The following is a 15,323-nucleotide window of genomic DNA, read 5'->3' on the forward strand; positions in this document are numbered from 1 at the left end:
CTACAGTCACGTGACGTGAAAGGAAACTCGTTGGAAATGCTTGTACTAGCATAGCACGCGCCCTGTCAAAGCATTTACAATGAAAATCATCAAAATGAACAGGTTTGTTTTAATACTTAGAATAATTACAAACTACATCATTATAGTCTTATATAGCCTACCTAGACTTGTTCTTTCATTAAGTGTTTTTACGAGTGTATACTTAATGTCTTAGTAAATCCATGTTGTATTTTTAAGCATATTGTATAGTGACAAAAGACTAACTGCACATATTCAAAACTCTGTTTACTATTTGTTAGTTTGAAGTTTGTAACCGGTATGTGTTTGCTTTGCTCGTTCGGTTAGTTAGTCAAAAACTACCTATCCCTTTTATCCCTATAGGTAACGTTGATACTTGCTGGTTAGACACGTTTCAAGACCAATTTTCTTAAATTGCTACGTTTTTATGACATCAGGTGTGCGTTTCCCGAAAAACCGCGCCTGACTACCATAGTATATGATGCATCGTTGGAGAAGTTAGCCACGACCCTTCTCGAAACTTTGTACAAACAACATGGTTAATGACGTCACCTACAAGTAATAATGTCTATTAATTAGTTCGTTCAGTATCGAGGTAATGTCAGATTATTGCTGTGATTGACGAACATGGTATTTAATGACTACTTATCCCATGTTTGCTCCATTGTTTTTGCTCTATTTCCTTGTTTTAGTCAGTCGCAGTTCCTTCTTACGTCACTTCGGGGCGCCCTCGTCGCACTAGAGCGCGTACGCACATGCGTACTGTTTAATTCTCTTAACAATTTAAAATACATGCATTTGAATTTTTTTATATTTGGAATAATATATATTAATTATTACTGCATGTGTCTTTTTTTAATAAAGAGCTTGATCTGTGTAAGTGCATGATTCTAACCACAGCTCGAGAGCTATTTCCAACCAAACACGTCTGCAATGCAGTTTGCAAATGTTCGTTAGTTTCGGGAATACATGAATTTAAACTATGCTAATGCTGTAACAACTGAAGTTGCGAAAACGCAAAACAATAAAGCAGGATTGTCAGGTTTAAATCAAGAGTCATGACACCGTGGGCGTGTTGCCAGATATTTGTGCTAGTTTGTGTTTTATGCTTAATAACGGATTCTGTTTACATGCAAAAAGCGTGCGTCGCCTTCTAAATCAGTAATTCCAAACAAGAATTTCTGCATTCCCACACAGTTGTAGGCATTAAATTATAAAACAAACAATAACACATCATTCACGCTTCTACAATTCCAAGAAAGAGTGTCTGGCAACCCTTATCTATACTATTTGGTTGGGCGTGAGCGGCGGAAGAGAAAACCAGTAAAATGCTATGTGATTGGCTGTCGACTTCATGCACAGCTGCGCAGACCGAACGACATCAAAGTACCGTGAAAGCAAATGTGATTTCGAGTCGTTCTCGCGGTTATTTAATGTAATAGGCCGATCAACCAGTGCAGTTCCGCATAAAGTCGCATACGCCCGTGTCATTGTTTGTAGGCGTAACAGAAAGGTGCGACTGTGTGTGATTGGCTGTCGGCGTAACAGTGGGGGCTGTTCGGCTGCGTGTGATTGGCTGTCGGCACAACCGATGGGGCTGGACGGGGGGACAGAGGGGAAATGTTAAGCAGATCAGCTGGTCTCTGCAGATATCTGACTCTTGCAAAACAATGTAGAGAGAAAAAGTGCTGAGTGCCAGAATCATCGCGAGGAGAATCACCGGAGCAAACATACATACACACCCCTGCGAAATAAATTAGTCCGGCGCGTTGAAGATTTTTAACCGGCCGTGCCACCTTGCTTTAGCGCGGCACTGCAGTATCTTCAGCCTCATCTCTGTGTGTTTATCCCTTTGCTGTTTCACATTTCAGTGATGCGAAAGCGGAAAGACAACGCAGATCATGATAGCTCGTTTACTTCTTCAGTGCTGGATGGCAGATCCGATCTAAAGCATTGCAACAAAAACACAGAAGCTGCTTCAGAAGCAGAAGGTTCGGGGAAAGCGATGCGAAGACGGTACAAGAGGTGAGACTGAATCAATGCATAACCAGTGTTAGACAAACTGCTGGTGTCCACAAAAAATGAAAAGCTTGCCAACAACTTATTTTGCTTTTGTCTTTTATAATGCATTTCTGTCATTATCTCACAATATCATATATTCCAAGATTTGGCATTTATAAATATTACACTTGATATTGGTGCTGAAGTTAATGCAGTTTCTCTTCTATCGTGAGATCATAGTGGTTTGAAACTATGTCAAGACATGATTGCCTACTTTGATTGAATCACATTCTCAGGTGACTTGGAATAGGATTGAGGCTGCAGAACAAGCGTAGCAACTTTTGGGTGGGGTGTGAAGTCATTGTTTCGCTGTATGGCAACTGCTGATGCTCCTATGTTATAGCTGTGTAATGCTTGGAGAGACCACGTCTGATTTGTTTGCAGGACATTTACAAACGTCTCAAGAATCATGATGGTTTTTCCAGGTTATGTCCATGTCTGTAGCACAACAACTACTGTTAATTGCCACACAACTGCATAGGGAAATATTGAGTTTATGTCACAGCAAGGCCATCACAATTTGTGTAATGATACTGACCTTGTAGTAGCTCATTTGCCTTAAAGGAAAACACCACTGTTTTTCAGTATTTTATTATGTTCTTACTAGGGATGCACCGATAGGATTTTTTTTTGGGCCGATACCGATACCGATTTAAACAGACAACTTCTGGCCGATACTGATGCCGATACCGATATTAAACACTTGTATACAATACTATACAGTTGGTCTATTAGCTAGTTTATTTCTGCATCAAATTATTTTTACTGAACATGGATTGGATCTAATTAACATTCAACTGACCAACATAATAAGAGAGGCACAAATTAAGCTAAAACAAATATAATAAGAGAGCATGACAACCTTCAAAAATGGTTTTTGCAATTCAGCGTTTATTTTATTAACAACATTAACAAATTTTTTACATATAATGGATTTCTTTATGCAGTTAATTAATAAACAATCGGTATCGGCCTTTCTCGTGCTATTGCCGATATGCCGATGGTTTCAAATTCATCAAAAATCGGCCGATAAATATCGGCGGCCGATACATCGGTGCATCACTAGTTCTTACCCATTCATTCCTTAGGATCCAAACAGGGATGAATTTAGAAGCCACCAAACACTTCCATGTTTTCCCTATTTAAAGACTGTTACACGAGTAGTTATACGAGTGAGTATGGTGGCACAAAATAAAATGTGGTGATTTTTTTTAAGCGGATAAAAATGAGAACTATATTGTATGGTGGAATAGCACTTAGTTTGCAGCACTTCAACCTTGGCGCAGTAACATCATTACTCCTGACGACTTCCCCTCTCGCTCAAATATTATACATTTATCCCTGTTTGGATCCTAAGGAATGAATGGGATTAGGCTAAATGCTAAAACATTCAAGACGCGCTGTAGAAAGGTTTACTGCACACATTGAAAAAAAGATAGGTATGTATTAGTTCTTCTAAGTTGAGGTAAGAACATAGTAAACTATTGAAAAACGCTGGATTTAAGTGTATTAAACATTGTTCAAACCGGTTGAATATTATAAACAAAACCCAATTATATTAACATTTTAAAAGCAATGAAGTTATCAGTATAGTGAAATCAGGGCAAACTAGTATAACTAGTAGAAAACTAAACTACATCCTAGAAAAATCCTTATTGTTAAACACTAGCAATAGCAACAAGGGTTGCTTCTAAAGATATCTCTATAAAATTCCTCGAAGCAAAGCTGAGTCATACAGTTTATTGACTTCAGAACTAAGTTTAAACTTATGTTACTTTAGATCTCTAGAGGAGTGGTTTTAAACAAACTGTTATTTAGGCACTTTTCTGCTTGTTTTTCACATCATCAGGTGCAGGATTCATTTACATTATACTTTCAGGTCTGTCATTACAAAGGCCAAAGCATTTCTCCCAGTTGTAAGCTAGCGGAATCATATTTCTGTTTTTTGTGTCTGTACTAGATATTTATGGTGTGTTGTTTGGACAGAGTTTTATGCAGTAGAAGACTAAGGTGTTTACTAGTGATGTCTTTCATGTAAGCAGTTCATTCTGTTTAATTCTGGTTTAGCAATATGGCTTTTAGAATATGGTAAAGCTGTTCATCATGACTTGGCCCAGACAGAATCTGCAAAATTTGTTCACTTATTTTATGCTGATCTTAGGAGAAAACATGCCGCAATATTTTAGACAGTGCGGATGATGTAATAAAGAGCAACAGTAACTAAAAAGAGGCAAGACGTACAGGGGTTGCACACCACAGCTATCAAATTAATATGAGTTTATATATAAATGCAAAGAACTCAGGAGCATTGTTGAGCACTTTAAATCAAGAAGAAAATAGGAAAAGTGGATTTGATTGATTCTTATATTTAGCGCTCCAACATGTTGACAACAAACAACATGGACACCACTTCCCGAACCACGGACACTAACCTGACTAAACGAAATAAAGACTCTGTTGAACACAGATGTGTAGATTACTGTCTTACAACCAGGCCTTAAAATTAACATTAAAGGGCACATATATGGTCCGATTCACATTTTTACATGTTAACGATATGCAAAAGGTACAAAACCCAAAGTAAACGATGACGCAAGTTATTGTCTCCAACATAAATCTCTTTTCTTGGACTACAGCAAATTGTGATTGATTTTCTTTGGTTTTGAGTGAATTGCCTGTGACCTTTGTCCCAAGGGTCAGTCAGTGTCACTGTGCATTGGAGTTGGGTTGTATATAGGTGGCAGTAATTAAAACTAGCCTAGAATTCTGGTCCAGTATGCTTAGATTAATCAGGCTTACAGTGGGATTTAACTAAAATAACGGTACTCAACATTTTAGTCAGCTGATGCTAAGAATTAAATATTCCAAGTCTTGTGTTACAAAAGATGTCTCTCGCCACATTAACATGAAATGGTTCTGTAAAGTTCTACCCTTACTTCACGTTTGAACTGAAACGCTACTCTACTACTGTATCCCGTACCGCGGTAACCAGACTCCCCTCCGGATCGGTACAAGTCTGGGGTATTAAGTACGGGGGCTGCTCATGTGTCCGACACAGGAGCCACTACTTATTGGTCTGGTTGCAGTGACCCTTGTGCTGAAGACTCGGTTCAAGGTTAACGGGTTCAGTTCGGGTTTTATTCACAAGATTTGCTTAGTCTGTGAAATTAAATTTACAGAATTTCCCTTGAGAGTATCATAGATAGTCTTGTTTCATTGCATTTCCCTGTTCTGGAGGCAAATGTTAAGACGGGGAGGGGTGGACTGACTTACCCTTTAGCCTAAATAATGAACCCCTGCTTCCTTCGAAGCCATGTCAGTTATTCACTCTGCATATTTCAACCTGAAATTCTGGTCCGTTCTTTTTCTAATACTGGACAAGTGAGCTCCAGATCAAACCCAGACATATCTAAACTTGACAATTTGCTTTCTTATTTTAGCCCCGCTTGTGAAAGTGTATTGTGTTTGATAGAATAAGAGTCTTGATAAAGTGTCATCTTATGAGTCAAGAAAGCTGAAATGAAATTTGCAACCTGCTTATTAGGAACCATGGTATGGGTTTAAGTAAATGGGAAGAACAGGAATCAATTTTAAAAAGATTTGTCCAAAGCAACTTGCAGTGCATTCAGTCTATACATTTTATCACTGGGTGTCTTTCCTGCCTATCGAACCAGGAAATTGTTAATGCAATGCTTTATCAACTGACCTAGAGGAAGACAACGTTCATCAATGAAGACATGTTCCTCAGAATAGAGCCATTATACACTGTAAAACCTAACAGTTAACTTAACTCAAACCATTTAAAGGCAGGGTAACAGATTTGATCCTTAAACATTTTTGTTATGCTGGTTAAAAGTCTCCACACATCCTGATAGCAATCACTGTGTTAAGTTGTTTAAATGTATTTGTAGAAATTTATGTCATCTGTGAAAGGCGTAGGACCAAAAAATGTTCAACAAATCATAGATTTCGGTCCGAATGGACGTTTCCTTTTTTGTCCCTCATACGTAAGCGTAATTTGAATTCCCATCGCGCATCGAGTCCACGCAGACACCATACGTCATCAGCGCGTTCACGTGCGCTCACCTCCTGTAAACAGCGAAAACAGCAAACTTTTCTGCTGAATTGACAACCTACACAGGAGCCACAAAACTAAAGGCAGCTTTTATAACAACAACAGCAAAAACTGCCTGGATCAGCAAGAGCAAAAACCCAAATTAACATCGGTAACTTTACTGCTTTACCACAAGATGCAAACATACAGGAGGCAAAGAGTCTGAAAGGGTCGTTGCACTGTTTATTTTGGTAAGGTAGGTACGCGATATGTTTGTATTGAGATGGATTCAGATATTCTACTTTGATGAAACATTGTGTTGCTTATGAAATTTGTGTTCGTTTACGGATTAGCGTAACAATATAGTTACTACGTCTACACAACCGAACGTGTGCTAAACTAATTCTGATGTAAACCAGTTGTTTGGTTATTTTGGAAGTGTTATTCACTTTGTACTGCAAAGTTTTCTCACTGCTGAATGAGAGATGAGATGTGACCGTCTGATCTGTGCGTGTTCATGTGTTTGGAAAGAGGCGTGACTTTAGATGGCAATTTGACTTGAGGGTGGGATCGGGATTTCATTGCTAGGCGGCTACCATTTTTCAAAATGTGTTACCCTGCCTTTAAGTAAACCGGTTGCATTAGACCATTTAATTTTTAAAACACATACATTTAAGTACTGTGAACTTGAGTCATGTGCCATTATGCACTTATATTTAAGTAGTGTGAACTTAAATATAAGTGCATAACTGCATATGACTCAATTTTTTTAAGTTGTTTAGAATTGGTCCTGATCCTAACCCATCTCAAGATCCTGGGTCAGTTTGAGAGCAATACTGGGCACTGCTGTCACGACTGCTTTAGTAAGATCTGTTATGTGATTGGAGTGAAAGAAGAGATGAGTGAAAGGGAAGAAAAAGTGAGAGAGGGGAAGTCGAGAGCCTGAGACACAGCACGTGTCTGTTTTCACCCTCGGGAGTGCCGTGTCTAAAGTTACATGTGTCCTTCACAGGCCCATGTTTTTATTATCACAGTGAAGTTCAACTTTAGGGGAGGCGGTGATCCATGCGATTTCACCATCAGGTGTTCTTAAAACGCAACATTAACTAAAAAAATGACATTTTAAACAAGTGTAATGTAAAGTTAAACAGGTTATTACACAGAAGTAACCACACAATGTACTGTAAGAAGTTTATTACTGTATGTTAATCCACTTACTGTGTGTGGACATTATTATCAAATAAATAAAATATTGCTTTGAACTAAAATTATTTTATTATATGTGTGGAAAAAGAAACCACAAATTAACATTCAAATGGATAAAATCAATTCAGTGTACATAAGTCCTAAATGTTTCACCTTTAAATAAGTCACGTTACACAATTTGAGTGGGTGATGGGTGAAACCAGAACTTTATGAAACCTCAGTTAACTCCATGTATTATATTTAAACAGACATTATGTTGTTTATCTGTGTTAAAAAACAAGAAAACAGTCTCAGGCGTCTCTGTTTCTCCGTGTCAGGGGCCGGTCCATCAAACCAAACCTGTTATAATCCATTACTTATATCTGCAGCTGGAGGTTTGCGAAAGCAGTCCACTTTTGCTCTACTTTCACTCTTTGTTCTCTTCTTCATTCAGCACTACAAGACTTTTTATCATAAGCCTGTCATAGAGCCAAATCCAATCTGTTTGAAGTCTCTGATCAATAAAGTGCAGTCAACCATAATAACTATAGTGTTCCTTTATAGCTCAGTGGTAGAGCATTATGTTAGAAGCACAAAACGTCATGGGTTTGAACGCAGTGAACACACATAGGCTACTGATAAAAAAAAATGTACTTTGTAATGCACTGTAAGTCGCTTTGGATAAAAGCGACTGATTATATTGAATTGAAATTGATAATGAAATCAAGTCAGTCAGTGTTTAAGAAGCATTTATTTATTTTGGGAGATTTGCTTGGCAAAAAGCAGCATGGAGACTTCTATGCAAAAGATAAGAGTCTATATTTACATGCAGCCGTATGTTGGATTTTTAGGAAACAGAGTTTTGGATACATTTGAATGTACAACATGATGCAGTATAATATACTAACATGAACACTTTACAACCATAATAATCTGTCTTCAAAATCAATTCTACTAAACAGGCAGTCTCAAGTCAGACCTCTCATTGAGCGAGGTCACTAAGAAGTATTTGACAGTCAGTGGTCTAAAGCCGAACAAAATATTTGAACCATTGATCCGAGTTTTAAAAGCATTTCATACGGCAACATCTTCCACTTAGTAGCTGTTGGTCTGGGACCTGCAGACATAAGATGAGTCTTTGGCTTCTGTGAGGAAACTTTAAATAGTTTTTAAGTTTTAAACTTTATTCCTGGGGTCAGTGTGTTCCAAGTTTAATGGAAGTGATCTTATCTTTCCAGGAGTAATGACTCACAGTTTAATGTTGGCTAAAGGCTGGTTTTGTTTGGAATTAAAATAAAGTTTGAATCATTATGTAGGTGGTAATATTTTCCATAGAGTGCTGTGTTGGTAGCCTATTGGCATAAAGTCTGTGCTGGTGGAAGGTTGGTTTCTTAAATAGGGTCACAGAAAGTGGAGATTTACTAAAATCCCACACCACAGTACACGTTTTAAGTCATTATGAGCATGTTCGTAGAGAAACTGTCTGCTATATGGCTAACAACCAAGTTACTTCTGTGATTGTTAGCCATAACAAGAAGGACCAAAATGTGAGAAAGTTCAGAAATATTATACTTAAAATGTAATGGTTTGCACTGTTACATTGTAATAAGGGTAATAATAAATATTATTTACTGCATATTGCTGAAACCATTTTAGCATACTTTAGTATTCTTTTATAGTCCAGTACTAAATTAAATTATGCTTGCTGTAAAGCAAGACCTTATTGCCTGCATATATTGTGCCTCTGTTCTCTGGCGAATGGTTTGACTTGAAAATGACCCAATTATTTATTCATGTTGAATCAGATATGCATTTAGTGTCTCATTTTTTTGTGCATTAATAATGTCAGATGTATGCTACAGTGTAGGGATGCATAATGATTTATCGCAATTAATCTACAGTAGAATAAAAGTTTTTGTTTACATTATATATGTGTGTGAACTGTGTATAATATTTTGTATAGATAAATGCACACACATGCATGTATAAATTTAAGAAATGTTTAGATATGTATATACATTTGTATATTTATGTATAATTTATATTATATATATAAATATTTATTATATACGTTTTTTTCTTAAAATTATACATGCATGTATATAGGTGCTATATAGGTGCTCTGTAGCACTAAAACTGGTTCCCTATGATTACTAGCTTTTAGTGCTATATATTTACCACCACCATTATTATTATTTTTTTAAGTGCATTAAATAAGAATGTTTCTCAGAGTTTCTTTATAGTATGACTTCTGTCACTTCTGAAGTCAAATAATGGTGGCCTTTGTATGACTTACCTTGACGGGACAAAAGCAGAGGGAAGGGAATAACTGGAAATTTTGACCTGGGACTCGGGTTGCTTGAAGTGCTGTTGGAACGTTTGTCGGAGTAGCCCACTAGTCTAATGTTTTTCACTTAACTCTATTTTAAGATCCATTGATTTGATTATTTCAAAATGTGATTGATTTTGTTTTGACAGTGTGTTGGAGTGATAAAGATGAGATCATTGAATCTAATTAAATGCTTCATTCTCATTGGTTGAGAGAGGTTCTATGGGTGTGCTTATTATATTTCTGTAAAACTCACACCTAACCTGTCAAATGTCTTGAACGGCACATTTCACAAGAATTTTTATTATGTAAATTAAATCTTTGGTGTCCCCAGAGTACGTATGTAAAGTTTTAGCTCAACATATCATATAGATAATTTATAATAGCTTGTTAAAATTGTCATTTTGTTAGTGTCTTTTTAAATGCAAATGAGTTAATTTGTGCAATGAAATGGCAGTGCCGTGGTTAGATAGTGCAGATTAAGGGGCGGTATTATCCCCTTCTGACATCACAATGGGAGCCAAATTTCAATTACCTATTTTTCACATGCTTGCAGAGGATGGTTTGCCAAAACAGCTGCTGGGTTGTTCTTTTTCACTTTTTCTAGGTTGATAGAAGCACTGGGGACCCAATTATAACACTTAAACATGGAAAAAGTTAGATTTTCAAGAAATGTCCCATATAAAATAACACCAGAGCAATGTCTGTGGTATAAGTGGAATTATTGACTAACCACCTTGGGTGTCCATAATTTACAAATAATTTAACAGCGCGTCGGCATTTATTCCTTACTTAGACCCGCTATAAAGTAGAGCAATCCACAGTTTTACACAGTATTACACAGTTGCTACTTGCGAATAAGTTTTCTATAAGCTTTTTCCTGTTCGATCTGCGGTTCCTCTTTTTGCTTCATACCAGCAGTCTAAAACACTTTGTCCCATTGCGGTCTGGAGTCCGGATGCACAGACAGGACTCCAGATAGCCATTATGATGCCCATATGGCAGTGGATCAGCATGACTTAACATATTAGTGTTACCCTAAAGGTGTTGGAGCTCTGGTTCTGATGCTCACTGTGGGCATTTTGAGCACTGTAGAACATGCAAGAAACACTACTGTGTTTCTCACCATTGCTTGATCCACTAGACGCTATATAATCAAGTATAGAGTGAAATACTCACTCGGCACCATCACATTACTGTACAGTAATGACTCAGCCTGCATGCTGTATTTAGCTCAGCTGTTGCACAACAGTGCTCTCTCTTTATCACAGTCACCTTGGTATCCCACGTGTATGAACACACAATTGTTTTGTTGCATTCATCTGTACATGCACCCTCTGATCAGACTTTTAGTGACTCACTCCCATGTGACCACACTGTGCCTTATATCCATGGGAAATGTTTGATCTTCTGCATGTTTGTGCATTAAATACCTGCATAGAGCTTTGGTGCTTGCACAGGTGATGCAGGTTTGAGTTGCATTATTATATTTAATCATTCTACTAACTATTTAATCCAACTCTCCCAACACAAACGAAACTGGTATTTAGTTTGATCTTCCTTTTTTCATTATGAATGGGAAATCTTACCCCTGTGCAGCTGTTAGCTCTTGATATGCGAGTCGTGCTTGTTAGTCTTGTTGGCACCTGACCGGGTCGGTCTTTGTGTGGATTACTCTGGTGTTCAAGGTAGTTGATTTAGCAGTCACTGCAAGTCATGCCTGTCAGTCCTGTTGGCAGCTGATCAGGTTAGTCTTTGTGTGGAAAATGGTGGTATTCAGGTGGTTGGTTTAGGTGTAGGTAAGCCTCTTCTTTTACGTGTACACACAGTAAAACGCACAGCCTTGCAAAGTATAGTTTATTTGACTTGTACGTTCGACGCATGCACAATGTATAAGCAGTACATCTCCTGGGCTACATACTACATTCTCCTGTAGCTGCATGTGCAACCTACATGTACAATGTACACATGGTTTCAAACATCCGTCATACACACGTACTCCTCTAATGACGAAAATTGCGTCACGCACACTGTATGCCTCGCATATGCATAAAAAATGGACCATACTTCAGCCTTAAGCTGAAGTTGGGACAGAACTGATTTGTGGTCAGCCAGATCAAACAGGCTTTGGCTCTTTTTCTGGATTATAGCTTTTACTGTACTCTTACTTCACCACATCTAGCTTATCTTCTTTCTTCTTCCAGTCTTTTGGCAGTTTGTTCTCTGTTTTACTCTTTTATTTCTGAGTTTGTGCATTATTTATAGTTTCAAGAATATTCCCCCAGGTTTTTATTCCAAGAAATTGTGTGTATGTAACTTGTAATCCCAGTGTAGGGACCAAATGTACCCACAAACATAGTAATACAAATAATTATTTTACCTTCTGTAAGAGAGATACCAGGCAATGACAGACAGTGTCATAAGAACACATGAAAGAACAGAGAATAACACAAATGCAACACACACACACACACACACACACACATGCTGTAATAATCTGTCCCTATAAAATAGGAGCCACACCATTGACCTTAAAGCACCTTAAATGTTTTAGACAATTAACATTGTGGGACCGCTCCTCTTGACCAATAACTGCTGGATTGTTGAATATACAACGATACAAGTTTTGACAAAATCTGCCGTTTTGCATTCAAAATGGGTCATTTATTATGATTTGTCTAGATCAGGGGTCTCCAACGTGGTGCCCGCGGTCTCAAAGGCTTTATACCCAGCTGCACTACTTTCTGAACTTCAGCCAGCTCCTTTTTTCCTGTCTGCCATTATTGGACAAACTGATTAATCCAGGTGTGTCTGATTGTTGCTGTGACTACTGAGGTCAGGCACACCTGGATTAATCAGTTTGTTTGTGACTACTGAGGTCAGGCACACCTGGATCAAACAGTTTGTCCAATAATGCCAGACAGGAAACAAGGAGCTGGCTGAAGTTCAGGAAGTAGTGCAGCTGGGCATAAAGCCTATTGTAATTTTTATTTATTACATTTTTTTATATTATCTTGGCTTGGTTTACGCATGTTAACATTTTAAACATTACTAAAGCATCAACAAGTAAAATGAAATAAAATCAACAAGTAAAACCGAAAAGTTTTGAGTAGACTATATCAAAATGTAGCCCTCCAGATTGTTTTATCCATTGTGGTAGCCCCTGCTCACAAAAAGGTTGGAGACCCCTGGTCTAGATCATTCGACAATGAGTTTTTGAAAATGGGAGATAAGGGGGGTCTGTGAGGACAGTCTTATTAAATTAAGAAAATTATGTCCAGCTGTTGTGGGAACGGTGTCAAATCACTGCCAGTTTGGTGGGTTATGTTTTACAATTTACATATACCCATATATACACTAACACACTGGTTATTTATCTATATATATCTTAACTCAAGCTTGCATCTTTGTCACTTATTTCACTCCTGATAAGTTTGCAATCCCTGATATAACAAAGCAGGGCTTAAAGGGATTCATCCAAAAATAAAAAATCTGTCATTTACTCACCCTCATGTTTTTTGATGAACCCAAAAGAAGATATTTTGATAAATTTGGTAAGCACACAGCTGATTGTAACCATTGGTTTCCGTAGAAGGAAAACAAATATCATGGAAGTACAGTATTGTGATAATTGACTTTACCCATTGAATTCCATTGTATTTGTTTTTCTACTATGGAAGTTATTGGTTACAGTCAGCTGTGAGCTTACCATCATTTATCAAAAAATCTTCTTTTGTGTTCATCAGAAAAATGAAATTCATACAGATTTAGAACAACATGATGAGGATGAGAAAATAATAATAGAATTAAAATTTTTGGGTGAACTATCCCTTTAAGTGTTATATAATTTAATGCTGATGTTAATTATATTTTTGTATTAATATAAAAGAAAACATATGAAGGAATGAACCATTGTTTATTTAATAACCTCTCTATTTTTCTGGCTATAGGGGTCTGATGTGGAGGCTAAGGAGGATACTAATCTGGGTGCTGGGAATTTACATCGCCATCCCTGTTATTGTCAAACTCTGCCCATCAATACAAGCTAAATTAGTCTTTTTAAACTTTGGTAAGTGTTTTCAACCAGTATTTTTTACTTTTGTGTATATTATAAATTGTATTTTGTTTTTAGGGTTTGTTTGGGCTTATTAAATTTGCGTATAAAGTAGTCACTGGTGAGTACATACACCAGATTTTATAAATATATTTAGACAATTTACCCATATGGCCCATCAGTCTGTAAAGGTAACACAAGGGTTTTATTAGTCAGTTTTCAATTTCAATTTTGCTGCAGATGCTTATATAGTGAAAGGACAGTCTTATGGCATCTGTTCTCAGGGAGAATTTAGTATTTAAGGTGAGATTGCATTTTCCCTTGTGAAATATTTAATGTGCCTGAGCAACCGAACACACATACTGTAGTCACGCACACAAAATGTTTAGATAGAAACAGCATATTGCATCTTATATGGGATAAAATCAAAGCTCGTATAGACCAATTTAGAGTAGACGTCACAGTTACGTCACTGCAAGCTGCGCGCGCAGTGCGGTTGCAGAAAAACAGTGGAAATGAATTAGACACGAGTGAAAAGAGCAAGATAACTCACTAGAAAATGTCCGGTTGTGCTGTTAAGTGTCAGAATAAGAATGCCAAAAAAGATGGCTTTCATTTTTATAGAATACCATCGTCAAAGACATCATTTGAAGACAAACGTAGGTGTTTATGATTACAATAAGCCCTTAAACGGACAGAATGGAGCAAGGAAATCATCTGGGAATCTTTTAATAATTAGAATAGAAAATAAGTAGAGAAGATGTCCGGTGTTCTGTCGAAGTCTGTTCCCTCCATGTGTTTCTTATAGCGTTTTTATCATGTTACAATTATAATTTATTAAGGAAGAAATAATAGAAAACAGGAAAATTATGAAATATTTAATAAACGCTATTATATATAATACATGATAGTATTGCTTTTACATGTACTTTAGCGATTCAGACTGTAAAAATATTTGATTTAGCAAAAAAGAACAATACATATACATTACATACATGCATATCAGTAGCCAAGCCATTTAAACTTTTTATCTATCTAAAAAAATAAACGTAATGTGATTAAAACGCTATAAGAAACATTGCACTAAAGGGAAACATAAAGGAATCAGACTTCAACAGAACACCGGATCCATAAAAATCACGGTTTAATGCTAAAACACTTCACAACCCTACTGCGGAGAAGTCACTTTCTGCAACCAGTTTGGCTCCGCCAACAAAAAACCTCATCTCTGTTTGCAAACACGAAATTGGTCTATTGAGTCAAGATATAATAACTTTTCAAGATTACTAAAAATGAAATAATATCTTTTCAAGATTATTAAAAATGAATGAATGTTTAAGGCCCAAAATGTGAAGTGCCTCTCATTTAGCTTTCTCATTAAAGCACTGCAGACATTACAACTCATGAGATCCACCAATCAAAGAGGCTGCCGAATTTCAAAAGCATTTTTGATTAAAATGAATTGATCCTATCTGGCTTTTTTCATGGGTGTTCTGTGATTTCTGTGGTAGCTACAGTATTTGCTATTTTTTTTATTTTATATATCTGAGTTGTAGTAGGAGCAGCACCCTGTCTGGTCACCCAAACTTCAACTTTCTCCCTTAACACCTAAACAAGTGCAC

At 37.0% G+C, this 15,323-nt stretch overlaps 1 protein-coding gene across 1 annotated transcript in view; it reads left to right on the forward strand.

The window, feature by feature from the left end:
* abhd12 (abhydrolase domain containing 12, lysophospholipase) overlaps positions 1-15,323 on the forward strand; it is a 27,171-nt gene continuing 11,848 nt past the window's right edge. Inside the window, exons 1-3 of the mRNA XM_065297390.2 lie at positions 1-102; positions 1,890-2,043; positions 13,598-13,716. Of these exons, the coding sequence (XP_065153462.1) occupies positions 1,892-2,043; positions 13,598-13,716 (271 nt within the window). The 5' untranslated portion in view covers positions 1-102; positions 1,890-1,891. The remainder of the gene's footprint in view (positions 103-1,889; positions 2,044-13,597; positions 13,717-15,323) is intronic.

This window comes from Paramisgurnus dabryanus, chromosome 17 (genome assembly GCF_030506205.2).
Source record: "Paramisgurnus dabryanus chromosome 17, PD_genome_1.1, whole genome shotgun sequence".
NCBI classification, from domain to species: domain Eukaryota; kingdom Metazoa; phylum Chordata; class Actinopteri; order Cypriniformes; family Cobitidae; genus Paramisgurnus; species Paramisgurnus dabryanus.